At 41.2% G+C, this 27,430-nt stretch overlaps 1 protein-coding gene across 3 annotated transcripts in view; it reads right to left on the bottom strand.

Moving 5' to 3' along the window:
• Positions 1 to 4,482: 4,482 nt before the first annotated feature.
• TTLL12 (tubulin tyrosine ligase like 12) overlaps positions 4,483 to 27,430 on the bottom strand; it is a 212,588-nt gene continuing 189,640 nt past the window's right edge. For all 3 annotated transcript variants that reach the window (XM_033951183.1, XM_033951184.1, XM_033951185.1), the window contains exons 13-14: positions 11,879 to 12,017; positions 4,483 to 6,123 (exon numbers count right to left, since the gene is read on the bottom strand). In XM_033951183.1, coding sequence (XP_033807074.1) covers positions 5,972 to 6,123; positions 11,879 to 12,017 — 291 coding nt within the window. In that variant the 3' untranslated portion in view covers positions 4,483 to 5,971. The remainder of the gene's footprint in view (positions 6,124 to 11,878; positions 12,018 to 27,430) is intronic.

The raw sequence follows: 27,430 nt of genomic DNA, 5'->3' as shown, positions 1-27,430 counted from the left end.
GCAGTGTAGGCAAATCTCTCTCATGCATATTCATTGCGGATATCCAGAAAACCTGGCCTGCTAGTAGATCTCAAGGACCGGACTTGGGCAGCCCTGCTCTAGAGATTCTGGGTCTACTAGCAGGCAAGGTCTCGGGGCAACGGTCCACCACACAAAACAAGAGATCATCCAGGCCTTTGCCAAGGAACAGGCGACCCTTAAAAGGGAATCTGGCAAGAGTAACTGTAGAAGTGGAATCACTGGCCCACTGTCTGAATCACAGTAATCTATGAACAGAAAATAAGTAAGCAGACGCTGTACCCAGGAAACGTATAATGTCATTACAGGGTGTCAGCCACACGTTCTACACCAGATATAAAAGGTTGAAAAGGAGTTTCATCTCCCTCTCAAAAGTGCGCAACCTGGACAGACAAGTGCTTGTGACAAATGATGCTGCCTAGGCAGCTTTGAATCCCAAAGCCATGGCCTCAAAAATTCTCCCAAGAACTACAGCCACTTGGTGGTCCTACATGTCCTTGAGCACCACTCCGCCTTCACTCGGAAGGAGGTGCACTTATTGACCTGGGAAACCAAGGAATTCACCCTAGGTTGACTAAAAAGCCACTGACACACCTGTGCCTTAGGATACAACTGGGACATGGTTCTCGCTTCTTTGAGACCTCCCTCTGGAGAATTCCACTGCTCCAAAATCAAGAGAACATCAGGATGCCCAGGAAACGCTGAAAAGCGAATCCTCTCTCCACACATAAGGGAGGAGGAATTAGAAGGAGCCTGCTGAGTGACTAAATCCAACATAACATAACATAATTCTTTATTTATATACTGCGCAGTGCCTTTCAGTTCTAGGTGGCATACAAAGAATACAATAAGGAAGGAATTGTTAACATTAAGAATACAATAAGGAAGAATAAAGTAAGGAAAGAATTATTAACATTAAGGATAGAAAAACCATACCATGGCCCATAGATATTCCCAATCTTTCCTAGATTCTGAAAGAAGATCTGGCAAAGCAGAAGACTTAAATAAACGCAGAACCGTGGGAACGTCCTCTGGTTCTAAAGCCAAAGTATGATCTAAAGAGCCAGTAACTATTCCCGAGCCTTCCCTGAATTAGGGGATCAGCAAACTTAGCAATATCTTCCATATCTCCTAGAAAAAGGCCTCCCAAGCCCTGAACAGTGTCAGTAGAAGATGTGTCTTGTGAGTCTATGCCATGAGAAGACAAGTCTGAGGTGCAGTGGGACTGTGCAGAAGTATGGCTCTTGTGCAAGGCTTTCAACAATAATTTCAAAAGTCAGAGCAGGCACCCAGACTAAGGAACGTTGAGTCACCCTGTGATGACTCTACTTTGTGTTTCTTGGGCTGTGGAGTGTCCGCATCCTCACACGCAGACCAGTCCTATTTCCAAGCCCCCAAAATAAAAGTGGCCACCCCAACAGGCTGGCTGCCCTTCTTGGCATCTTAGTATGCAGAGGAGAGTTAAGCTGGCTACTCTCGCCTCTCTGGTCTGCGCCAAGCAGCATGTGGTGCAAGAATACTCCTGAAGCACAAAATTTGCACTATCCTGCCATGAATTTGGGGTAGAAGAGCCCAAGAACTTCATCCCAACATGTTTTGAAGCAAGAACTGCAGTTTCGAAAGTGCAGGGATCCTTTGAATAAAAAGATTGCTAAAAATCCAAGATGGCCTCCATCATGATTTTTTGCGCCTAAAATTGCTAATTAAACTAACGTCCCAAAGTTAAAAACAATGACGATTTTTGGACTTTTCAGGAGGGGGGCACATGCAGGGACCCTCAAAAACCTGAATTTCAGACACCCCCCCAATTCACCTCAGAGGCTGTAACAGCCTTACTCACTGTGATCTATGCTGCAATGTGCTGTAGCCTGCCCAAGCTCTCTCAAAGAAGCTGGAATGGAGAAGAATCACTGCATCATGCTGGATATGCCTCTTTCACCATGATCTTCAGGCTGTTGGTCAGACACGACATCTTACCGCTCCCTTACCTTCACGGACTGACAGATGTGCTTCCCCTCGCTTCCAGCCCCCTTCTCTTATAGCCGATGACTTCACATGATGCACTTATGAATGATATACTTAATAGGCAAAAATGCAGCCATCACCTTGCGAGACACTACTGAGCTTCCTACAGATGCCCGACAGCCTATGCTCAAACTATTGCAGAGCAGTAGGTGAGGAAAGTAAGTGAGGATGGCCCCGGGCCCCAAAAACTATAAAGAAAGCTGGCTAACAGGTACCAACAGGAATTGTCCTGTTAGCTATAGACCGCAGTCTGCTTCATCTCTACACAGGCAGAGGTATGCCAAGGATAAAAGCTCCAAGCACTGAAGATACCAAAACCATTGGAAAAACACCAAATAAAATAAGGGGAGAGCAAAACAAACACTCCTTCTGGCTCGCATTCAGAAGGGAAAAACTGCAGGTGGCAGTAGAGCAGAAAAAAATCCAGAGTAGATTCCTTCTGCATATGGCTTGCGGCCATGGAGAGATAAACCGCTTGTCTAGAATGACACACCTATTGCACTGGAAACCAAGTTATCTGTATCATAAATCCTAATGAAATGTAATCCCTGGATGTGACCAGGCTCTTCTAAATTGTAAATCGCATTGAACTTCTTCTGGGGCATATCAGCGATCCATAAATACTAATGTAATGTAATAAATGATCTGAAAATGGTACACTGAATAAGGTGACTAAGTTTGCTGAAAAAGACTGGCTTTTAGAAATGTGTGCTGCTCAGCAGCACATGCTAAATGCTGAGCCCTCCATAGGAACAGAATGGGCGGTTTGGCAGCACATCTTTGTAAAAGGACCCCAAAGTTATTTGAAATTGCTAAATTACAAGCGGAGAGTTATTGCAATAGGACCTTGTGAAACTGATCATCCAAAGGGCATATGAAATTTAGGGCAGTAATTAAGATGTGTAACAAATCAGCCTTTTACCGTATATCTTAACTTCCTGCAAGAATGGCAACTCAATACTGCAGATTAGTCACTCACACAGTACAAGAACACTTCCTCATGCAATGAACTTCACAAGTATTATTCTTCCTCTTTGGGGACATTGGACCCTAAAGCCACAGAGTCTGATACTCCTGGGCTGATTCTGAAACGGTCCAGGCTAAAGTGTTCCCTCCTAAAGCTACACAATTTGCTAGCCCTCTCTCAACCCCCCCCTCACCCACCTAAAAAACAAAACAAAACAAAAAAAAATACAACCCAGTTCCTTAAACTCTCCCATGTCTGCCTGAAAAACCACTGAGGGTCTAATGGACCAGTGGAGTTGAGAGGTGCATATTTCAGTTGCTCCTGCCTCTTCTGGTGCCAGATTCAAAATAGCATTATTGGCCGCTAGCGGTAGTCTCATAGTGGTCATTGCCATATAAGGGTATGGCAGCTTGACCCATGGCAGTACTATCACTAAACTACTGCTAGGGATCAACATCATCATTTTGAACCCTGCCATATAAAAGGCGGAGCAACTGAGTGCCACTCCCACCACCACTAGATCCCCAGAGATTTGCCAGGTATGTCCAAGAGGGCCTATGGGGGAAGGGGGCTGGAAGTAAGGGGATTACTTACGCTTAGCCATTTTAAAGAAGTGGTTCAGGAGCACTGGGCAGCCAATCTGTGGCCCATGCTCCCAAGATGGATAAATACCACCAGCTTTTTTGCTGGCAATATTTTCCCAGAATAGCTGTTTACATGGTAATGAGCTGTTTTGCATGCATTTGCATCTCATTACTATGTATCCTGAGGTACCTAATATTAAGGGACAACAAACGCTGTAATGCATCTCAATACCAGCTCTCCTTAATGTGGATAAATGCAAAATGACAAAGAGGAAAAAAATTAAACGATCTAAACCAGGGGTGTCCAACCTTTTGGCTTCCCTGGGCCGCATTGGCCGGAAAAAATGTTTTCTGGGGCCGCACAAACGCTGCAGCAAGACAGAGGAGGGAGCCAGTAAGACGGTAAACACCCGGGGGCAGCAGAGGAAAACACTGCATCGCCCTTGACCGGTGCCGCACAAAATACTTCAAGGGGCTGCATGTGGTCCTCGGGCCGCAGGTTGGACACCCCTGATCTAAACCATAGTTATATGATGTTACATTCTTACTAAGATAATACTTTTCACCCACTACACAATTAAGCTCTACAACTTTTTGTCAGAGGAGGAGATACAAGAGATTAGAAGTTCCTACACCTGGTTCTGGAGGTACCCCAGCCAGTCAGGATTTTTAGGATAACCACAATAAATATGCATGAGATAATTTGCATATCAGGAGGCACTACATGCTAGCCTCTCATTCATTGTGAATATCCTGAAAACTCTGACTGGCTGGGATGCCTCCAGGACCAGGCTTGGGACCCATTGGATTGGAAGTATTTTGTAGGCATCTTAAGAATGAAGAGCAGCATTTTACATGCTCAAATAACTTGCTTATAAAATTGCCCACTTCTGCTTAGAGAATATTTACTTTTAATAAAAATCAAATTTTTTTTCAGAAATTATATTAACAATATATGTAGAGATATGCAGTACTACTTTGAGACAGTTTCTTCAACCTATACCTTTTTAAAAAAAAACTTACTATTTAAACCAACAATACAGCCCTGAAACTAGTACATCAGAGAAAATCTTGAAAGAACTCTGCCTATTACAAGAGTCCTTCAATATGACCTAGTCAAAACACCCAATAAACAAGCAAACACCATCAACAACAATTTATGGATTAATACCCATTCCTCACCATTTAGAGCCTCTTCCCAGCCTACCTATGCTTTTATGAACTCAACTGAAATGTATATATGGATTTGAGACTAAATTGATATAGAAACATGATGGCAGATAAAGGCCAAATGGCCCATCTAGTCTGCAGTGGTATGTATGACAATTTCTCATTCACATCCCCCTTCAACTAAACCAAGTGTTACTTGATTTGTATATGGTTAAATACTTTATTTCAGAGTGGGGAGGAATTTTACAGGTAACACTGTGTGAAAAAGCTGAGTTATATCACACTCTAAATCAGTGTATTGCAAACTGTGTGCTGCAAGATGCCAGCGAGGAGGAGAGGCGCTGGCTGACTGCTTACAGGATGTGCCTCTCATGGGGAAAAAGCCTCTCCTCTTTCTCTTCACCTTCCCTTTTGCAGCACCTCCCTCTCCCCCCCCCCGGCAGTAATAGGAGGCTCAGGGCAACGGCTGGAGAACATCCGCGTATGTGCGGACGTTATGCATGCATGCGTGTGATGTCATCATGTCGATGTCTGCGCATTTCCAGTGTGAGATTAGTGTGCTGCACCTTAAAAAGTTTGTGACACACTGCTCTAAATCAAGGCAGAATTCTCCATTTTCAATGTAGCCATTAAATAACAGTGCCTATCCTCTCTCTTGCTTATTATAACAGGCCCTACATAGTGGAGCCACAATCTATGAGCCAGTAATTTTAATTCCAGTTTAACATGATTGTCAATTTGTATAATTCACAAATTCCCTTGCAGAATTTAAAAATATAAAAAAGTTTGTTAAATGTGAACTTAGTATAATTAGATCATGTAACTAGCTTCTGGTAAGCAAATTCAACATAGCATTCCATAATAACTGGAATATAAAATGAGCATTTTAGTGTTCAATACAGTCTTTATGAAAAAATTGTATAGCTGATGACATCACATGATGCACTTATGAATGATACACTTAATAGGGAAGTTTGTACAACACTAACCCAATTGAGATATGGGTATTAGAGAACCTGAGCAGTTCCAGTCATTTGATCCAATTGTTTTTCCAAGTATCAACATTTTCCTTTTCCCCCCCACATTTAGCATAAGAGATCTGTAAAGAGTGAAGTTGCCAATACTTGCATATCACTACATCTAATAAACACAGCACCATGAAGAATACCATTGCTACTGAACATTTAGAGACATATGCCACCCTGTCCTATACAATGCATGTCACGTTACAGTTGTTGGGTTTATCCAGAAACAAGACGCTGAAGATGTCATTAAAAAATGTTGGGTGATATTGGCAGGCTCTAGCACAGTCTGGATTGAAGTTCACTTCCAGGATCTGAGGCTGCATTGTTTGTTTCCCTACATAAAGTAAAAAGATAAATATATAAATGTTATAGATTATACAATAATTCCAAAATCAGCAGTATATTCTTTACTTTCCACTCTTGTGTGCAAAAATGTCTATAATGATTCCTCATACGTCAAGATTTCTACATCACAAATTATCCCCCTCCTTTATTAACGCGTAGTGCGGGTTTTAGCGCCAGCAGCGGCAGTAACTGCTCCGATGCTCACAGAAATTTTATAAGCATTGGAGCAGTTACTGCTGCTGCCGGCGCTAAAAACCACACTTTTGCGTTAGTAAAGGAGGGGATATATGCATTGGTTTAGAGCAGGGATTCAAGCATGCACACCCTCCACTGAATGCAAATCTCTTTCATGCATATTCATGATGTCCTGCAAGTGTGTCCCAAGGACTGGGTTGAGAGCCCCCGATTTACAGGGTCACAGCAAAAATGGTAAAAATAATGGAATCTAAAAAAGCAAACATGCAAAAATAAATATATAATGTAATAGCTAGACTACTGAGTAAAGCCTCTTAGCAAGATGGACCTTCCCATCCCACCAATTTTAGATAGTAAAAATAACTTTCAGACCATCATCTGTGGGGGTGAAAGAAAGTACTTTAATATACAGATTTACCATGGGCTAAGAACAACTCGTTCTGAAATGAAACAGAATTAGATTTACAAGTGTTTTTTTTGTTTTTTAGCCCCAAGTATTTAGAATAATTGTGGGAATCCTGCCTTCTAGGGCTCTTTTAACAAAGCAGTGCTACTGATTAGTGATGCATTGATGCATGCGAGAAAGCCCATAGAAACTGAGGGGGGTTTCTTTGCATTCAGCACACTGCAAATCAGTAGTGCTGCTTTGTAAAAGGAACCTTTTATTTTCTTGGGCTGTTTAAATCAATTAGGCTTTTATGTTCTTGGTTTTATTTCTATTGTTATTTTTACCGTCTTACTGTCTCTCTCCCTGGCTGTCTGTCAGTCTTTCTTTCTTTCTTTCTGTATCTTCTCCCTTCCTTTTACCTCCCATGTCCCCTGTCCAGCAGTAGCCTTTCTCCCAATCACAGCCCTCCCCCAAATAAAACCAAGATAGTTTATTGTTCTCAACCAATTAAAACTCTCCCCCCAAATCAAAGCAAGATCGTTTCCTGTCCCCAACAAATCACACCCCTCTCCCCAAATAGAAGTAAGATTGTTCCCTTCCCAACACCCCCCCCCCTTTACCTAAAGTAATGTAAGATCATTCACTGATTCCCCAGCACACACACCACCCAAGTTAAATCCAAATATTTCCCTTCCCCAAACAGGCTTATTTGAGAAGGGGCTCGGCGCAAGCCATCCTGTTGAGGCTTGGAAACCGCCTCACGCAGAATGCAACTGCCGTGGGCCTAGGGTGTAGGCTTCAGTGACAGTAGGTTACCTGACCACCGAGGTCGGGTCCCCCAGTGAGGCAGCAGGTATTGCTGCACTGGGGCAGTGCAGAAGAGGAGGAAGATGAGTGTGTGGCTCTCTTCTCTTCCTTTCCTCCTCCTCCCTCTCCTGCTCCCGCATTCTCCAGAACCCTTTTGCGAACTTTTCGCGAGAGGGAGCGCGACAGCGGGGCAGGGGTGGGTGCCACGGACGTGCGGCAGGGCTTCTTTTTGGTGTCGGTGAGGCAGGAGAGGGATTTTTGTCTGCGCAGGTTCGAGCCGCTGGTGGCCACCGCCCGGAACACCTTCAGCTCGCCAGTCCCACGCAGGGGCAGCGACCAGCCCTCCGCCAGGGCCTTCGAGAGAGTCCTCAGCGGCTGGGAACTGCAAACAAAGAAGGGATGGCGTCTCTGCTGCTGAACTTCTTGCCTCCCACATCCCTTCCCTCTGGCTCCGATGCATTGGAGGGCCGCGAGTGTGGGGCAGTTGTAGGCGCACATGTGCACTCCTTCCTCCACGGACATACAGATCAGGGAACACGCTTAGCATTTTATTATATTAGATTAGTAGTTTATTTTATTGTTTTTACTGTTTTCAGTTACCTTTCTCACTACTCTATATACCCTTTTTCCTTTCTGCTCTGATTAATATGCTTCTGTAATTTGTATATGCTTACTTCTGGGGACATTATTATTCTAGAGATTGTTTGCACAGCCATTGTGTGCACATCCCTGGTACTTCAATCGGCTTTTGCCCTCTCCATTCTACGGAAACTGCCCTTGCTAAAGTCTCTAATGACCTGTTCCTGGACAGATCCAATGGCCTCTACTCTATCCTTCTCCATCTGTCTGCTGCCTTTGATATTGTTGATCACCACCTACTCCTCAATATATTGTCCTTGCTGAGATTCCAGGGTTCTGTTCTCTCTTGGTTTTCTTCCTATCCCATCAATGTATGTAGTAGCAGTTGATAAAGATGATAAAGGGGATGGAATTCCTCTCGTATGAGGAAAGACTAAAGAGGTTAGGGCTCTTCAGCTTGGGAAAGAGACGACTGAGGGGAGATATAACTGAAGTCTACAAAATCCTGAGTAGAACAGGTACAAGTGGATCGATTTTTCACTCCGTCAAAAATTACAAACACTAGGGGACACTCAATGAAGTTACAGGGAAATACTTTTAAAACCAATAGGAGGAAATATTTTTTCGACTCAGAATGGTTAAGCTCTGGAAAGCATTGCCAGAGGTTGTGGTAAGAGTGGATAGCATAGCTGTTTTTAAGAAAAGTTTGAACAATTTCCTGGAGGAAAGGTCCATAGTCTGTTATTGAGACAGACATGGGGGAAGCCACTGCTTGCCCTGGATTGGAAGCATGCAATGTTGCTACTCCTTGGGTTTTGGCTAGGTACTAGGAACTTGGATTGGCCACTGTGAGAATGGGCTACTGGGCATCATGGACCCAGTAAGGCTATTCTTATGTTCTCCTCTGCTGCTATCCCACTGTCTATAGGTGTATCTCAAGGCTCTTTCTTGGGCCCTCTCCTACTCTCCATATTTACCCACTCTCTCGGTACACTGGTCTCTTCCCATAGTTTTCATTATCACCTCTATGCTGATGATTCCCAAATCTACCTCTCCACGCCAGATTTCTTTACAGGAATTCAGGCCCGAGTCTCAGCCTGCCTGTTCGACATTGCCTCTTGGATTTCTCACCGCCATCTAAAACTAAATATGTCTAAATCTAAACTCCTTCTCTTTCCGCCTAAACCCACCTCCCCCCTTCCTACCATTCTCCATCTCTGTGGATAATATACTTATCCTCCCTGTTTTGTCAGCTTGCAACCACTGGGTAATCTTTGACTCCTCTCTCTATTTCTCCGCTCATATCCAACAAGCTGCTAAAACCTGTCACTTCCCCCTCTATATTATTACCAAAATCTGACCTCTCCTCTCCAAGCACACTACCAAAACCCTTATCCGCGCTCTCATCACTTCTTGCTTAGACTAATGCAATGTACTTCTCTCAGGTCTTCCACTCGAACGTCTCTCCCCTCCAATCTGTTCAAAATGCTGCTGCATGACTCATATTCCGCAAGAGTAGCCACACTCACATTACCTCTCTCAAGTCACTTCATTGGCTCTACATCTGTTCCTTAATAGTTCAAACTCCTCTTACTGATTTACAAGTGCATTCACTCTATATCTCGCCTCACTTATCTCCCCCTATGCTACCCCCGCAAACTCTGTTCATCGGGTAAGTCCCTCTTATCTGTACGCATGATTGAAAATGGCACCATTTTTGTAGCCTCTGACAGATGTAGAAACCGTTTACAGAATCTGGCCCCAAATGCCAGATTCTGTAACTTAAATAAGTTTCCAAGTTTATTATGAAATTTGATTTATCACCTATTCAAAATTCTAAACGATGTACAATTAATAAAAAATTACAGAGTTGGGGGAAATAGACATAACTAACAAAAACTAATTCTACTAAACATATTAAAATTCAGCATATGCATACAAAGTCAAACATAAGGAGAGTTAAAGAAGAAATACAATTAGGTTGTAAAAGAAACAATTAAGGTAAAAAAAACATTGGGAAAGGGAAGACACAAATCATTAAAAAATTGTGGATAAGTTAAAGGCATAAGCATTAAAATTTGCCCCTTCTTATACATACTGTATTTTAGGATTCCATTCCATATATTTAGCGCTAAGGAAAAAAACAAACAAAAAACCCACTCTTACATAGACTCCCAACATACCCTAGCCACATGAGGTACCACCATCCTAAAATCTTAGTGCATACTCTGAGCCAAAATGGAGATTATACCTTGCAGGGATGGGGGAAGGAAGAAGAAAACCTAGGAATTGGCATAGCAAGGGTAGGAGGCATTTGGGGCGGTGCCCCCCCTGTACCCTCCCTTTCCACCTCCATACCTCTTTAAATTTTTGCCAGCACGAGCAGTTTCTCAGGACTGCTCAAGATGGTGATGGCTATCTCTTTGAAGTCCCATGACCCGGAAGTGATTTCAGAGGGAGCCAGGTCGGCGTGAGCAGCAGACCAGAGTAGTTACTTGAGCTGTCAAAGATTTAAAAGAAGTACCTGGGGGGGGGAGCGGGTAAGGGAGGTGCACCTTTTCTTCTGCAGGGCCTGTGTAGCCCCAGGTACATTAGCTAGATTGTGAGCCCACCGGGACAGAGAGGGAAAATGCTTGAGTACCTGATTGTAAAACCGCTTAGATAACCTTGATAGGCGGTATATAAAATCCTAATAAACTTGAAACTTGGTATGGAATTAACTATCATTTTGACACAAATGACATAAAAGTAATTTATGAAACACTCTCAATGTTTTTCTATCTAGAGGCATTTGCTAAATTAATGTTTAATGGGGAGGTGGTTATTAATATGGTGGGTTATGTTGCATTAATCACCACATAAATAATATTCATATATTCTTAATATCAGAAATCCTTCAATTTTTCAATTCAAAAAAGCGGAAGAGACCTCAGTGTTTCTCAGGAAAATTCCTGTGAAACCTTCTATGGCAACAAAAATATTGTCATAGAGAAAGACATCCTTGGTCCCATATAACACCGCTTCAATTTTCACTATTTTCACCATTCTTTATCCCACTTAGGTGAAGTCAAAAATAAGCACTTATCTTAGTAATTTCTTCTGATATTTGCAAAAATCACCGCAGTCGTGCAGTTAAAGGTCCAGCGCGGTACCAATCAACTACGGTTGGAAAAAGCAATTCAATCTCCTTACACCAAGAAATTACTAAGATAAGTGCTTATTTTTGACTTCACCTAAGTGGGATAAATTAAGAATGGTGAAAATAGTGAAAATTGAAGCGGTGTTATACGAGACCAAGGATGTCTTTCTCTATGACAATATTTTTGTTGCCAGAGAAGGTTTCACATGAATTTTCCTGAGAAACACTGAGGTCTCTTCCGCTTTTTTTGAATTGAAAAATTGAAGCACAGGATTTCTGATATTAAGAATATATGAATATTATTTGTGTGGTAATTAATTTTGAAGATATTCAGCTTGTATTGTGAGAAGGGTTATGTTGCAGACATGGAAAGTCACACAGTCATTGTATTTCATTATATATATTTGATTGCGATTCACTTTTATATTCTGCTTGTATCAAGCTTTTAACCAATAAAAAACATTATTAAAAGAAGGATCTTCTATTTACTGCCATTCAAAATATCATTGGAATACTTGGTCCTGTGTATGCAATTTTTACAAATTTATTGGAATTCAATCATTACAAAAATCCTCCATGAAGGTAAGTTAAGGAAAATACACATAAGCATAATTCAAGGAAAGTGTAGAAGCTTACCATCGCTATTTTTATCCCACTTTAGCATCAAGTCAATAGCATACAGTGCTCGAGATGATGGATAATCACAGATACCCAATGGAGCTGGTTTTGCTGTAGCTACTTCAAATAACTGTACAAATGCCTTAAAAATTTCTGCCTGGAAAGAGAAAAAGAGAATAACTTGTAGATTACAGAAACACCATAAAACATATTCCTCTTGATAATTCACCCTGTTCTGTCCCCTGATAGTTTTTGAACTGCGGTTAATTGTTTTGCCTCAGTTGGATTGTTCTTTATACTGCGGTATAATGTCAAATTTAAAAAATAGATTGCAGTTGTTACAGAATACAGTGACTCACCTAATTTTTAAAGCAAAGAAATATGATCAGGCTACTCCATTTTTGCAACAACTACACTGGTTGATGATTAGAGGAGCTAATTTTAAGATGGTAATTTTTGATCTTCAAATTATTGCATGGTATGGGACCAGAAGTTTTGATGAGTTACTGGTCCTTTGCAATTAATTGGATTAACTCTCATTTTAGTGCTCTTTGAAACTTGGTTATTAATCATTTAAACATAATCATTTGAAGTCTCTAATTGATTAATCATTTGGATGTTATTTATGGAATGATCTTCCTAAAGAGCTAAAGAAAAAATTTATTTTATGTTTTTCATAAAATCTTGAAGACTTATTTTTAATTGTTATAGTTTTCTGTTTATGATTTGAAGAATGTTAAGCGTATTTTACACGTATTGTTATCCACCTAGGATCTAGTTTGAGATTAGTGCGGGTTATAAATATTGTGAAATTGAATAATAAAAATTACACTTCTCTCTCTGTATTCATGGTTTCAGCAATCGCGGTTTCGATTATTCGCGTTTTATAGCTTGCTGGCTCCTTCCCCCCAAATTACATCATCCATGGCCAATTTCTGTGCATATAAGTGCAAACTCGAATACTGTTGCATGGGTTCCAGAGGCTCTCTCATATGTTATTTGCGGTTTTATCATATTCTCCAGGGTTTTTAACAGAAAACCGCAAACAACATATGAGAAAGTTATTCGCTGGTCAGTTCATCCCCAATCACCGCGAATATGGAGGGAGAACTGTAGTTATATTGAACTGAATTTTCTTTTCTTTGCTGGCACTGATGCCAGAAGTCTCTGCCTAGTGCTGCCATACCAAGGACTGCTTACTACTTGAGATCTAGCTAGGTACTTGGGACCTGGGTTGGCCAAGTTTTCAAGTTTTATTAAAATTGATAAAATGTTAATCAAACATTCTAAGCGTTTGACAATTAAAAAAAATTAAAATGGGGAACAATTAACAAACGTATTAGTAACACGACATTACTTACATGAAAACAACAGGATGGTAGGGAGAAGACAATTTTAAAGGAAGAGAGTACAATTAAGGTTAAAAACAAGAGGGAAATGGGAGGAATCATATCAGTGTTGAATATAAGTAAAACAGAATTTGGCAAGGAAGGACCCAGAGATCATTTAGCAATCATAAGTATCTTTAAATAAGAAGTTTTTAAGGTTGCCCTTAAATTTATCTAAATTTTTCTCAGATCTTAAATGTGATGGTAATGAATTCCATATTGTAGGGGCTATAGTTGCGAATAAAGTAGCCCTATGTGCACTAATGATTTTTAAGGATGGGACATGAAGAAGGTGCTGAGAGGCAGATCTTAAAGTTCTCGAAGGATCATGAGGAATAAGGAACTTATGAATAAAAGCAGGTTCCTTGGAGTTCATAGTTTTAAAGGTGATTAAAGCAATTTTATAAGCAATACGATGGTGGATTGGTAACTAATGTGCACTTTTTAGCAAAGGAGTGACGTGATCAAATTTTTTCTTGTTCGTTATAATTTTTTTGGCAGTGTTTTATATTAATTGTAAGCGTCAGATGTCTTTTTGACAAGACACCTTTGAATAAGGAATTACAATAATTGAGTTCGGAAATTATGAGGGAGTGAATTAAAATGTTAAGAGACTGAGGATCAAGAATGTTGGCTAAGGATCTGACCATTCTGAGTTTCCAAAAACAATTCTTGACAACTGCTCTAATCTCATTTTTAAAATATTTTTATTGAATTTTAACACAATAAATGTATAAATAAAACAAATCAAGGATATTTTACAGTTAAAGGTATCACTTACAATCACAAATAAATCAAAAACAAGGATATTATACAATTACAATGTTCCTTACAATCAAATCATAGATGCAACGGGGACTAAGGCATCTATGTTGTCAATCCAAAGTTCGGATAAAGTCAAAATATATAAGTATAAATATCAACTGTGCTAATCTGAAGGCGCTAGGACAGTTTATTGTCAATCATTACATCGAGAATTTTGATTGAACTAACGAAGTTTATTGGTGTGTCATTGATGTTAATCGGGGATGTTAAGTGAATATTTTCTTTCCATGGAAAAAGCAGACAATTGGTTTTGGTGATATTTAGCGAAAGCATATTATCACATAGCCATTGGCTGATCTCATCGAGTTTTAAATTGACGAGATTGATGTCATTAGGATTAGATGCGTCAATGGGATCGATGATCTGAATATCGTCCGCGTAAGTGTACACGATAAGACCGATGGATTGGCATAAAGTAAGCAAAGGGGCCAGATAAATATTGAAAAGAAGAGGGGGAAGTATAGATTCCTGAGGAATGCCGAAGTTATTTTTAAATACAGTTGATGATGTGTTATTGTACCTATAGAGGTACAATTTGAAAAATAAGAAGAGAACCAATCAAGGATTTGTTCAGAAATTCCAATGGCAGCAAGTCTTTGGAGAAGTAATGAATGGTCTATCGTATCAAAAGCAGCTGAGAGGTCTAGATAATATTGTATGGAAGTGGTCAGATCTAGTAAAGCATGTTTCATTTAATGATTTTTGTGAAAACTGGTTTGATTGGGATGTAAAGCATGGTCGAAGAAATCGGATATCTGATTGAATATTATTTTCTCTGTTAATTTTGAAAGAAATGGAAGATTTGAAATAGGCCTGTAGTTGGCGCAGTCTGAAGTGCTTTCTTTACTGTTTTTAAGTGTAGGACAGATTAAAGAATGTTTCTAGGCTGATGGTATTGTTGTTGTGGTAAGGCTTTTGGTAATTAATTTAAGTATAAATGGGCCAAAGATAGAAAAATGATGTTTTAAGATAAACGGTGGGATGGAATCAGAATTTGAACCTTTGGGGTTTAGAGATTGCATAATGTGCTGAATGCCATTTAGAGAAGGAAGATTGAAGTGAGAGCATGTTGCACATAAGTGGTTTGTGGTATTATCATCCGTATTTTGAATGTATTGAGATTCATTTTTTATTGAATTCCTTATGGTTTGGATTTTTGCATGGAAAAAGTTTGCTAGGCTTTGGGCTATGGGGGAGGAATCACTTTTGATATGTGTCAGATTTTTTAGAATGGAGAATAGGGCCGAGGAGTTCTTTGCTTTTGAAATACATTTTTTGTAATATTTTTTATTTTCCAGATTAATTGATTGTTTATAGAATTCTGAATGTTCCTTATATTTATCATGATTGGATAGAGTGGTATTTGCTCACCATTTACATTCTAAGGAGCGTAATTGACGTTTAAGAAGTGTGAATTGAACCAAGGGTTTTTTTGAAGAAATGATACTGGACTTGATGGACCTTCAGTTTGTCCCAGTATGGCAATTCTTAGATGTTTGATTTCTGCACTGCTCATATGCTAGCTTTTCATGCCTTTTTTCCTTATTTGATTTAAGAACAAAAGAACATAAGAATTGCCGCTGCTGGGTCAGACCAATGGTCCATCGCGCCCAACAGTCCGCTCACACAGCAGCCCCCAGGTCAAAGACCAGTGCCCTAACCGAGACCAGCCTTATCAGCATACATTCCTGTTCAGCAGAAACTTGTCTAGCCTTGTCTTGAATCCCTGGAGGGTGTTTTCCCCTATAACAGACTACGGAAGAGCATTCCAGTTCTCCGCCACTCTCTGGGTGAAGAAGAATTTCCTTACTTTTGTACGGAATCTATCCCCTTTTAACTTTAGAGAGTGCCCTCTCATTCTCCCCACCTTGGAGAGGGTAAACAACCTGTCCTTATCTACAAAGTCTATTCCCTTCATTATCTTGAATGTCTCAATCATGTCCCCTCTCAGTCTCCTCTTTTAAATCTCTAATTGTATTGGATCCCTATATTTGAGAGGCATTTTCTGTTTAGATGTTTTCTTTGATAATGGATGGATTTCCAACTGCTAGAATTCAAGTTTCAAGTTTTATTGATTTTGATAAATCGCCTATTTTGTACTAAGCGAGCAACAATTAAAAAGAAATGCTATACATAGTTTTAAAAGAGGTACATAAAAACTTCGGACAGACAATACTGACAAACTTGAGAAACAATGGGAAGGGATAAAGTGGGTTAAAGTTACATATTGCGTTTCTCAGAGGAGAAGAAATGGAAAATGTGAAAGAGGAAAAAACATTAGGGTTGGGGGTTTAGAAAGTCATATTGAGAGAAGTTGAGAAAAAAAAGAAATAGGAATTATTTAAAATTGCTGATTAAAAAAAAAAAATAAATTAAATAAATAAATTAAAAAATAATAGTAAGTGAGAAGGTTTTAAATATTAAAAGAAGTTTTAAAAAGAAAGTTTTTAGATTAGTTTTAAATAAGTTCAGGTCTTTAGTTTCTCTAATGTATAAAGGAAGGGCATTCCAAGTAAGGGGTGCCATGACTGAGAATATGTCGTGACGTCTGGTTCCGATGATCTTTAGAGAGGGTACAGAAAGTGTTCCTAAAGCAGTTGATCTTAATGCTTGGGATGAGCTATATGGAATTAATAGTTGATCTATAAATAAAGGTTCATTATTGAGTAGAGTTTTGAAAGTTAGAAGTGATATTTTATAGGTTATTCGTTGATTAATCGGGAGCCAATGTGAGTCTATTAAAAAGGGTGTTACATGATCGTATTTTTTGCCGTTATGAATGATTTTAACTGCAGTATTTTGTATTATTTGTAGACGTTTTTTTTCTTTTTGTGTAATGTTTAATAAGAGTGAATTACAATAGTCTAATTTGGACATGACCAAAGAGTGTATTAAAATATTCAATGATTTAGGTTCCAGAAATTTAGACATCGAACGGATTAGGCGCAAGCGAAAAAAACAGCATTTTACCACATTGCTGATATGTTCATGGTATGAGAATTTGTCATCAATAGTGACTCCTAGTAATTTTAGTGATGAAACTATTTTAATTGGTATGTTGCTTATTAAAAAAGGCGCTGATAGTATTAATCCTTGCTTCATTGGAAAAAATAATGCTTTGGTTTTGGTAATATTTAATGCTAATTTGTTTTGTGAGAGCCAGTTTTTTATTTTTTCAAGTTTTTGATTAATAGCAAGTATTTCATTGGTGTTTTCAGGATTAAATGAATGAACAAGCTGAATGTCGTCGGCATACGTATAAATAGTGAAACCGATAGATTGGCTCAAACTAAGTAAGGGTGAAAGAAAAACATTGAATAATAGTGGAGAAAGAATGGAGCCCTGTGGGATTCCATAATTATGAGAGAATAGTTTAGAATTTGCATTATTGAAATTTACTGTTGAAGAACGATCGGCTAAAAAGGAAGTGAACCATTGTAATGAAGTATTACAGACACCTATACTTTGTAATCGGTCCAATAAAAGCAAGTGGTCGATAGTGTCGAAAGCAGCTGAGAGATCAAGGGAAAAAAGAATAACGGAATCATGGTGGTCAAGATGATAAATAATTTTTGTGGTCAGACCTATTAAAGAATATTCAGTGTTGTGGTTTTTTCTAAAACCAGTTTGATTAGGGTGCAAAACGTTTGTAGACTCAACAAAATCCGATAATTGATTGAATACCACCCTTTCAGTAATTTTGCTAAAAACGGAATGTTGGTGATAGGTCGGTAATTAGTAGGGTCATCAAGACTAATTTTACGATCCTTTATAATGGGGAGAATTACTGCTGATTTCCATGCCTTGGGTAAGGTCCCAGTGAGGAGACTCTTTTTGACAAATGAAAGTATAAAGGGTCCAAAGCAGGTGAAATATTTCTTTAATATTGCTGGAGAGATAATCTCCGATACTGAACTTTTTAAATTTGTTTTTAGGAGAATGAGTTTAATATCTGTCAATGTTGGTATGTTAAAATTTGAGCATTTGGCACAGGGAAGTATAAATTTGCTAGGTGAATCAGGATAATCGATGTCTTTGTTGGTATCAAATTGCTCACGTATTTTTAAAATTTTATCACAAAAAGCATCAGCTAGATCTTGAGCTGAGAGAGTTGTTTTTTTTGTGTCCTTTTGTGAATCATGAGAGAAAGATTTCACAATCGAGAATAATGTTGAGGAGTTTTTAGCCGATTTAATTTTATTTGAATAAAAGGTTTTTTTTTCAGTATTAATTTTATTAGTTTTATGTTATGTAATGTAGGATGGGCTAGGGAGGCATCAAACGGGAACTCCACTAACTTCGAACATGAGAACGTTACTGGCCAGACTTTACAGTAAATATCCTGAAAACAACGGGATGGTTGGATAGGCTGGAGTGAGCTTAAATTCAAGTTCAATTTATTTAATATACCACAAATATAAAACCAGAAGACAAATCTAAGCGGTTTATTATTTAAAAAAAACTTAAAACCAAAACAGAAAAAAGACAAAATGTAAAGGTAAACAATTGAGAACATGGGGAAAGAGGAAATCAGGGATTACAATAAAAATGTTGGGGAAAGGGATGAACAATGTGATAAGGGAGGGAATTTAAATCTGCCCACACAGAAGAAAAGTAGCCATCAGGAGGAAGTTAAAGAGCTAAAGGCTAAAGAGAAATAGTATGCCTTTAATTTTGCCTTGAAGGTTACAAATGATTTCTCTCAACGGAGGTAAAAAGGCAAAGAATTCCAGAGAGTAGAAGCCATAACACAGAATGAAGAATTCCTATGGAAATCCAGAAAAAGTTGTCTAAATGATGGAATGACTAATAACTGCTGTTGTGAAAAACGTGAGGTTCTTTGAGGCGAATATGGAACCAGAAGACTATATAAGAACATAAGAAGTTGCCTCCGCTGAGTCAGACCAGAGGTCCATCCTGCCCAGCGGTCCGCTCCCGCGGTGGCCCATCAGGCCTAATTGCCTGAACAGTGTCCATGACTAATTTTGTAACTGCCTCTAATCCTCTAATTCTATCCCTATTACCTACCTCTACTCCTATCTGTACCCCTCAATCCCTTTGTCCTCCAGGTACCTGTCCAGACCCTCTTTGAAGCCCTGTAGTGTGCTTCTGCTTATCACATCCTCCGGTAGCGCGTTCCATGTATCCACCACCCTCTGAGTGAAAAAGAACTTCCTGGCGTTTGTTCTAAACCTTTCCCCTTTCAATTTCTCCGAGTGCCCCCTTGTGCTTGTGGTTCCCCGTAAAAACGAGGAAAGACCACTCAAGAGAATCTGGTGGGAAAGGATATTATATTTAAAGGGGATGCGATATGACACCAGAAGCATGTGTTCTGATCTTAGAAGCGGTGAGATGTAATTGAACTTAGAACAGTTATGAAGTAATCTCACTGCAGTATTCTGGACTAATTGTAGACGATGTAATTGGTATTTCGGGAGTTCAATGAAAACAGAATTGCAATAATCAAGTTTGCTCAAAACAAAAGAATGTATTAGAATACAGGGTGAACTTTGTTGAAGAAATAAACAAATGGATCGAATTTGGCAGAGAGCAAAGAAAGATGAGGAAACCAACTTAGAAATGTGTTACACCCAGAATTTTGGTTTTGGATGAGAATTGTAAGGAGACTCCTTTCATAGTGAAATGTGAAGCATTTTCAAGTAAATTCTTTGAAGAGAAAAGCAACACTGCTGTCTTTTGAGAGTTAACCCTGAGCTTAGATGGCAACCTCAGCAGTTGGAACCTAGGACAATATCAGGTGGACTTTAGTCTATGGCCCAGAAATATCAAAGAAGAGACAAGTTAATTTAATCATGTATTTTTTTAATTAGAATAACAAATGGGCAGACTTGTCTTTATCTGCTGTCATTTACTATGCTACTGGACTCTGGGAAAGAAGGCTGGGCTGAACCTGCAATCTGGGACCTTCATCCCTCTGAAGACGAACTAAGTCCTCATAATATGGCCTGTGCGGCCAATCCGGAGCCACGAGGACTACTCTCCCTAGGTGGTTTGCTATTCTGTGGAGAATTTGTCCTATTGTGGGCCACGGAGGAAACACGGCTGGACTATAGTGTCCAGGCCTCCATTTCTGGGCTCGGATCTTCGACCGAAGAAATGGTTTGCCTTCTTGTTACTCACTGTACCCTCAAATCAAAAGTTGGATAATCTCATCAAAGAACGATGAACTGGAACACTTTTGTAGATAACGCCCATTCTCCCAGGTCTAAGATCTGCTTGCTGAGGCAATTGACATGGACACTGTCACTCCTGTTACATGTGCCGTGGAGGTGTAACTCTGCCCAACAGAACAATAAGTGAAACTTCAGGCTCTTTGGTGATCGACATATGCCACCACTGTAACACTCGGACAGATTCTTCCAGAACCAAATGGCTCAAAGCTCGTATCAGTTGATAGACCACTTGTTTTGGGAAGCCAACCAGTTCTCCTGGACTGGGTGACCATTGTGGTGTCCTCCCCGGCTGTACAGGCTGGCATCCATTGTGAGAATCACCCACGACGCTATTTTAGGAGCATGCCCAATAATGACTGTGGACGAAGCCACCAACTCATACTGCTGTAGGAATCTGGAAACCAAAGGAGTGTCATTTGAAAGAAGTTAGATTGTGGGGACCACTAAGACAACAGTGCACTCTGGAAAGGCCGCATGTGAGCCTTTGCCTACAGAATCACATCTATTGTGGCTGCCATGGAGCCTAGCACTTGGAGGTAGTGCTACGCCAATAGAGCTGGCTTGACCATGTCTGAAATTTGAATACAAAACTTTGTTTGCATGCCTCTGGAAGACAGACATGACCTTCCACCATATTGAATAGAACTCACAAGTATCCCAGCGATTGGAACGGAACCAGTTGGCTCTTAACAATTTACAATCCAGCCCAGGCTGTGAAACACCTGAACTATTTGAGTCACTGCCTGTTCTCCTTCAGAGAATGATGGAGCTTTGATCAACCAGTCTTCCAAGTATGGATGCACTTACAATCCTGCCCTTTGGAGATGCGCAGATACCACCACCATCATCTTGGTGAACGTGCGGAGTGCTGTTGCCAGACCAATAGGGAACATGAAAATAATGACTGATAATGACTCTCCAATACCTGGACTCTCAGGAACCTCCTAAAACATAAGAATGTGCAGGTAGGTTTCTATCAAGTTTAGATAAGCTAGAAATTCCCCTAGAGCTACTGCTGCACTGTCTCCATGTGGAAGCATGGAATCTTCAGGGATTCACCAACGTGTGTGAGATCTAAGCTGGGTCTCCAATCTTCCGAGTCTGTCTTGTCTTGGAGAATCTGCCTGGATTAAAAACTGGCTGGCGGATAGGAAACAGAGAGTGGGGGGTAAATGGACAATACTCGTACTGGAAAAGCGTCACCAGTGGAGTGCCGCAGGGTTCGGTGCTTGGACCCGTGCTTTTCAACATATTTATAAATGATCTGGAAATTGGTACAACGAGTGAGGTGATTAAATTTGCAGATGATACAAAGTTATCCAGAGTAGTGAAGAAGCAGGAGGACTGTGAAGATCTGCAACGTGACATAAACACGCTCGAGAAATGGGCGGCGACATGGCAAATAAGATTCAACATGGATAAGTGTAAGGTGATGCATGTTAGTAACAAAAATCTTATGCACGAATACAGGATGTCTGGGGCGGTACTTGGAGAGATCCCCCAGGAGAGACTTGGGAGTACTGGTCGACAAGTTGATGAAGCCGTCTGCACAATGCGCGGCGGCAGCAAAAAGGGCGAACAGAATGCCAGGAATGATAAAGAAGGGGATCACGAACAGATCGGAGAAGGTTATCATGCCACTGTACGTCCTCACCTGAAATACTGCGCCCAGCACTGGTCGCCGTACATGAAGAAGGACACGGTACTACTCGAAAGGGTCCAGAGAAGAGCGACTAAAATGGTAAAAGGGCTGGAGGAGTTACTGTACAGTGAGAGATTAGAGAAACTGGGCCTTTTCTCCCTTGAAAAGAGGAGACTGAGAGGGGACATGATAGAAACATTTAAGATACTGAAGGGAATAGACTTAGTAGATAAGGACAGGTTGTTCACCCTCTCCAAGGTAGGGAGAATGAGAGGGCACTCTATAAAGTTAAAAGGGGATAGATTCCGTACAAACATAAGGAAGTTCTTCACCCAGAGAGTGGTGGAAAACTGGAACGCTCTTCCGGAGGCTGTTATACGGGAAAACACCCTCCAGGGATTCAAGACAAGTTAGAGAAGTTCCTGCTGAACCGGAGCATACGCAGGTAGGGCTGGTCTCAGTTAGGGCACTGGTCTTTGACCTGGGGGCCGCTGCGGGAGTGGACTGCTGGGCGTGATGGACCACATGGTCTGACCCAGTAGCAGCAATTCTTATGTTCTGGCAGCATTGATTCTATGGCCTGAATTTCTACAAGTCTCTGTACTGTTACCAAGACTCTGGGGGAGTCCACAAACCAATCTGTTAAGGGATGGGCAAACTTGAGCTTGTATCCTCCCCCGAATGATCTCCAGCACTCAGCGGTCTAATGAGATCTGTGCCCAGACCTCCACATACGCAGAAAGCCTTCCATCTATCCTCAGGAGGAAGGCTTTGGCCATGGTGTCATTGTGCTTATTTTGAGAGTGAAGTGAGATGAGAACCAGAGGCTTGGATTTGTGTAGGTCCTGTGAATCTCTGATGATCCCTGATAGAATTTCCGAGCTGGGTTTCCTGAGTACTGTCGAAAGCACCTGGAATTACGAACATTACATTACATTAGTGTTTTCTATCCCCCAGTTCAAGGCGGTTTACAAAAAGAGTTAGTCTGGGCATTCCCTGGGAGCTTACAGAGCTGATAGATAGAGTGAGCTTACACGAACTGAAGACTAGCATGAGCAATGGGTTTTGGGGGAGGGTTTATAAGGTTTTTGATTAGCTCATTTGACAAATTTTTTGAAAAGTATAGTTTTCAGTTCTTTCCTGAATGTTTTGTAGTTGGTCGTCTTGGTCAGTAGCTTGGAGAGGTGGCAGTCTATTTTCGCTGCTCTGGTGGCTAGTAGTTCGTCATATAGTTTTTTGTTTTGTATACCTTTTGCTGGGGGGATGAATGAAGAGAGCCTGTGTTCTCCTTGATCTTGAGGTGTTATTTCTGATCAGGTGTTTGTTTAGGTAGCTGGGACCAGATCCATTTAGGGCTCTGAAGAGGGTGCAAAGGAATTTATATTGTATGTGTGCTTGTATTGGGAGCCAGTGTGAGTCTTGGTAAGCAGTAGTAATGTGATAAAAATTTTTCAATGTATATATCAATCTAAGAGCTGTGTTTTGCACCGTTTGTAATTGTTTTAAGGTAAAGGTGGGGCATGACAGGTATAGGCTGTTACACTTGTCCAGGAGGCCCAGGATTAGTGCTTGGACCATGAGACTGAATTGCTCTTTGTTGAAGTATTTTCTGATTTTTCTTAGGTTGTACATGATTGTGAATGCCTTCTGGACTATTTGCAGATTTGAAGTTGCATGGTGCAGCCCTTGTCTATTATTATTCCCAGCAGTCTTAGGTTGGGTTGTAGGGGGTATAAGATGGAGTTTAATTCTAGGTTTGTTATGGAGGGTGTTTTGTTTTTTTCTAGAAGTAGGAATTTGGTTTTGTCTTAGTTCAACTTTAGTTTGTGGTCTCTCATCCATTGTGATATTGATTCTAGTGTTGAATGTATTTCGATTGTTGTGTCATTGGTGGATTGGTCGAAAGGCAAGATGATGGTGAAATTATCTGTGTAGCTGTATGAGGTTATGTCTAATTTGTCTAGGAATGTGCTGAGTGTGGCTATGTAGAGGTTGAATAGTGTTGAGGATAGTGGCGAGCCTTGGGGGGATTCTGCAGGGGTTGTTCCAGGTTCTAGATTGTTCTTTATTTGTTTTGACTCTGTATTTCCTTGAGCAGAGGAATCTTTCAAACTAGTTGTAGACTCTGCTTGTGATTCCTATTGCCTCCAGTGTTTGTAGTAAAATATCATGATCTACATTAGTCTACCCAGAACCTCGAGTCTTGTGGTCTGCTGTCAAATAGAGACTAGAGCTGGCAATCTGCCATTCTGGCCATCAGGTTTGTCCAAACCCTTTCCGAACAACATCAGTCCTTTGAAAGGGAGTCTGCTGAGGTTAGCCTTGGAGGCAGAAGCTCCTGCCCATTGCCTGATCCAGATCATTCTGCAGGCTGAAATGGAATAAGCTGAGACTTTGCTCATGACTTTGATGATGTTGAAGAGAGCATCAGCCACATACTCCTCCCCAGCTAGCATAAGCTGGGGCAATGGCTTCCCCTCTACCAGGGTAAGCCTATACATATTGTAATGACAAGTGGTGCCACAAACAAGGCTGCTGCAGCTGCTATGAATCCTAAAGATAAAGCTTTGAACTGCCTTTTTTGGACCACACCTACTCTGTGATCCAGTGTATCCTTTAATCCTACATCTCCCTCACTTGGCAGGTACGTGCACTTGGATACCTGAGCCCCCAAAGAATCCAACTTAGGCTGAGCGAATATCTGTTGACACCCCTGTCCTATAGGATACAGCCTAGACATTGTTTTGGCTACCTTTAAGAGTCAAACAAAATTCTGAAATGCCAGTGCTCAGAAACTGGTACTTATTCAGACTGAAACTCCCGGAACAAGCTGGTTGTTTTAAAAGCTGGCATGTAAAGTTTCTCCACTGTATGTTAGGTAACAGCTCAAAACATGTAATAACAAAACTTATCTTTTTTGGCTTTATCAGGTTTGTATAGACTCTGGGTCCTATACAAACCTGATAAAGCCAAAAAAGATAAGTTTTGTTATTACATGTTTTGAGCTGTTGCCTAACATAAACAGTGGTGCAATAATAGAAACCTCATAAGAACATAAGAACATAAGCAGTGCCTCCGCCGGGTCAGACCATAGGTCCATCCTGCCCGGCAGTCCGCTCCCGCGGCGGCCCAAACAGGTCACGACCTGTCTGAATCACCAGAAGGGGCTCCCTTGCCACCTTGGTTTTTCATTGAAGTCCTATCTTCCCATCGAATTCCTAACCCTCTGGTCTTGCGCATGCACGACCTGGTTGAGTTTCTATACTTATTACCTGGTTAGCTTTCTATACTTGTGTTACATCCCAGCTCCTCCCTCAGTATCCCACGATCCCTTTATCCCTCAGGAATCCGTCCAATTCCTGTTTGAATCCCTGTACCGTACTTTGCCTGATCACTTCCTCCGGTAGCGTATTCCAAGTGTCCACGACCCTTTGCGTGAAAAAAAACTTCCTTGCATTTGTTTTGAACCTATCTCCCTTCAGTTTCTCCGAATGCCCCCTCGTACCTGTTGTCCCCTTCAGCCTGAAGAATCTGTCCCTATCCACCCTCTCTATGCCTCTCTAATAGTGCCAAAGGCTTGAATAGCTGACGTACAATGGAATCTTCCCCTTGTCGAAAGCCCCCACTGCGTTCTGCGTACTCTCTCAGTATGAGACCCATATCTTCCAGCAGGGAAGATTCACTATGCAAGAGCAAAGACATACAAAATAATCCCTTTCCTTCTGATGAGGGTAAAGCACAGTTACTTACCGTAACAGATGTTATCCAGGGACAGCAGGCGGATATTCTTGACTGATGGGTGACGGCACCGACGGAGCCCCGGTACGGACAATTTTAGAGTGATTGTACTCTAAGAACTTGGAAAGTTCTAGCAGGCCGCACCGCGCACGCACGAGTGCCTTCCCGCCCGACGGAGGCGCGCGGTCTCCAGTTAGGATAAGCCAGCTAAGAAGCCAACCCGGGGAGGTGAGTGGGACGCAAGAATATCTGCCTGCTGTCCCTGGATAACACCTGTTACGGTAAGTAACTGTGCTTTACCAGGACAAGCAGGCAGCATATTCTTGACTGATGGGTGACCTCCAAGCTAACAAAAAGAGGGATGGAGGGAAAGTTGGCCATTAGGAAAACAAATTTTGCAAAACAGATTGGCCAAAGTGTCCATCCCGTCTGGAAAAAGCATCCAGACAATAATGAGATGTAAAAGTATGAACTGAGGACCAAGTAGCAGCCTTGCAGATTTCCTCAATAGGAGTTGAATGGAGGAAAGCTACAGATGCTGCCATAGCTCGAACTCTATGGGCCGTGACAGAACCTTCCAGTGTCAGTCCGGACTGAGCATAACAAAATGAAATGCACGCTGCAAGCCAATTGGACAACGTACGTTTAGAAACGGGGCGTCCCAATTTATTCGGATCAAAGGACAGAAAGAGTTGAGGAGTTGATCTGTGGGGCTTAGTACGGTCTAAATAGAAAGCTAAAGCCCGTTTACAGTCCAAAGTATGTAAAGCCTGTTCTCCAGAGTGAGAATGAGGTTTCGGAAAGAATACAGGCAGAACAATCGATTGGTTGAGATGAAATTCAGAGACAACCTTAGGGAGAAACTTTGGATGTGTACGCAGAACCACCTTGTCATGATGAAAGACTGTAAAAGGTGGATCAGCAACTAGTGCATGCAGCTCACTGACCCTCCTGGCAGAGGTAAGAGCAATAAGGAAGACCACTTTCCAAGTGAGAAACTTGAAAGGAGCTGTAGCCAAAGGTTCAAACGGAGGCTTCATTAAGGCGGAAAGAACTATTTTGAGATCCCAGACTACAGGAGGGGGCTTAAGAGGTGGTTTCACATTGAAAAGACCCCGCATGAATCTGGAAACCAAAGGATGAGCTGAGAGAAGTTTCCCATGAACTGGCTCATGAAAAGCAGAAATAGCACTGAGGTGGACTCTGATGGAAGTAGACTTGAGACCAGAGTCAGACAAAGAAAGAAGATAATCTAACAAGGTCTTCACTGCAAGGGAAGTGGGATCATGATGATGAAGAAGACACCAAGAAGAAAACCGTGTCCACTTCTGATGGTAACATTGCAGAGTGGCCGGTTTCCTGGAAGCATCCAGAATAAAACGAACGGGCTGAGACAGAAGAGGATCAGTTGAAGTCAGCCTGAGAGATACCAAGCTGTCAAGTGCAGAGACTGGAGGTTGGGATGCAGAAGGGTCTCCTGATGCTGTGTAAGCAGAGAAGGAAACAGTGGAAGAAGGATAGGCTCCCTGGAACTGAGTTGAAGTAGAAGAGAGAACCAATGTTGCCTGGGCCACCGTGGAGCAATGAGAATCATGGTGGCTTGTTCCCTCTTAAGCTTGAACAAGGTTCGTAACATGAGAGGCAGAGGAGGGAAAGCATACAGGAACAGATGGGACCAATCCAGAAGAAATGCATCCGCTGCCAGACGGTGAGGAGAGTAGAGTCTGGAGCAGAAGTGGGGCAGCTGATGATTGTGAGGAGCTGCAAAGAGGTCTATCTGAGG

This window comes from Geotrypetes seraphini, chromosome 7 (assembly GCF_902459505.1).
Source record: "Geotrypetes seraphini chromosome 7, aGeoSer1.1, whole genome shotgun sequence".
NCBI lineage: Eukaryota > Metazoa > Chordata > Amphibia > Gymnophiona > Dermophiidae > Geotrypetes > Geotrypetes seraphini.
This window is presented reverse-complemented; position numbering and strand designations above follow the sequence as displayed.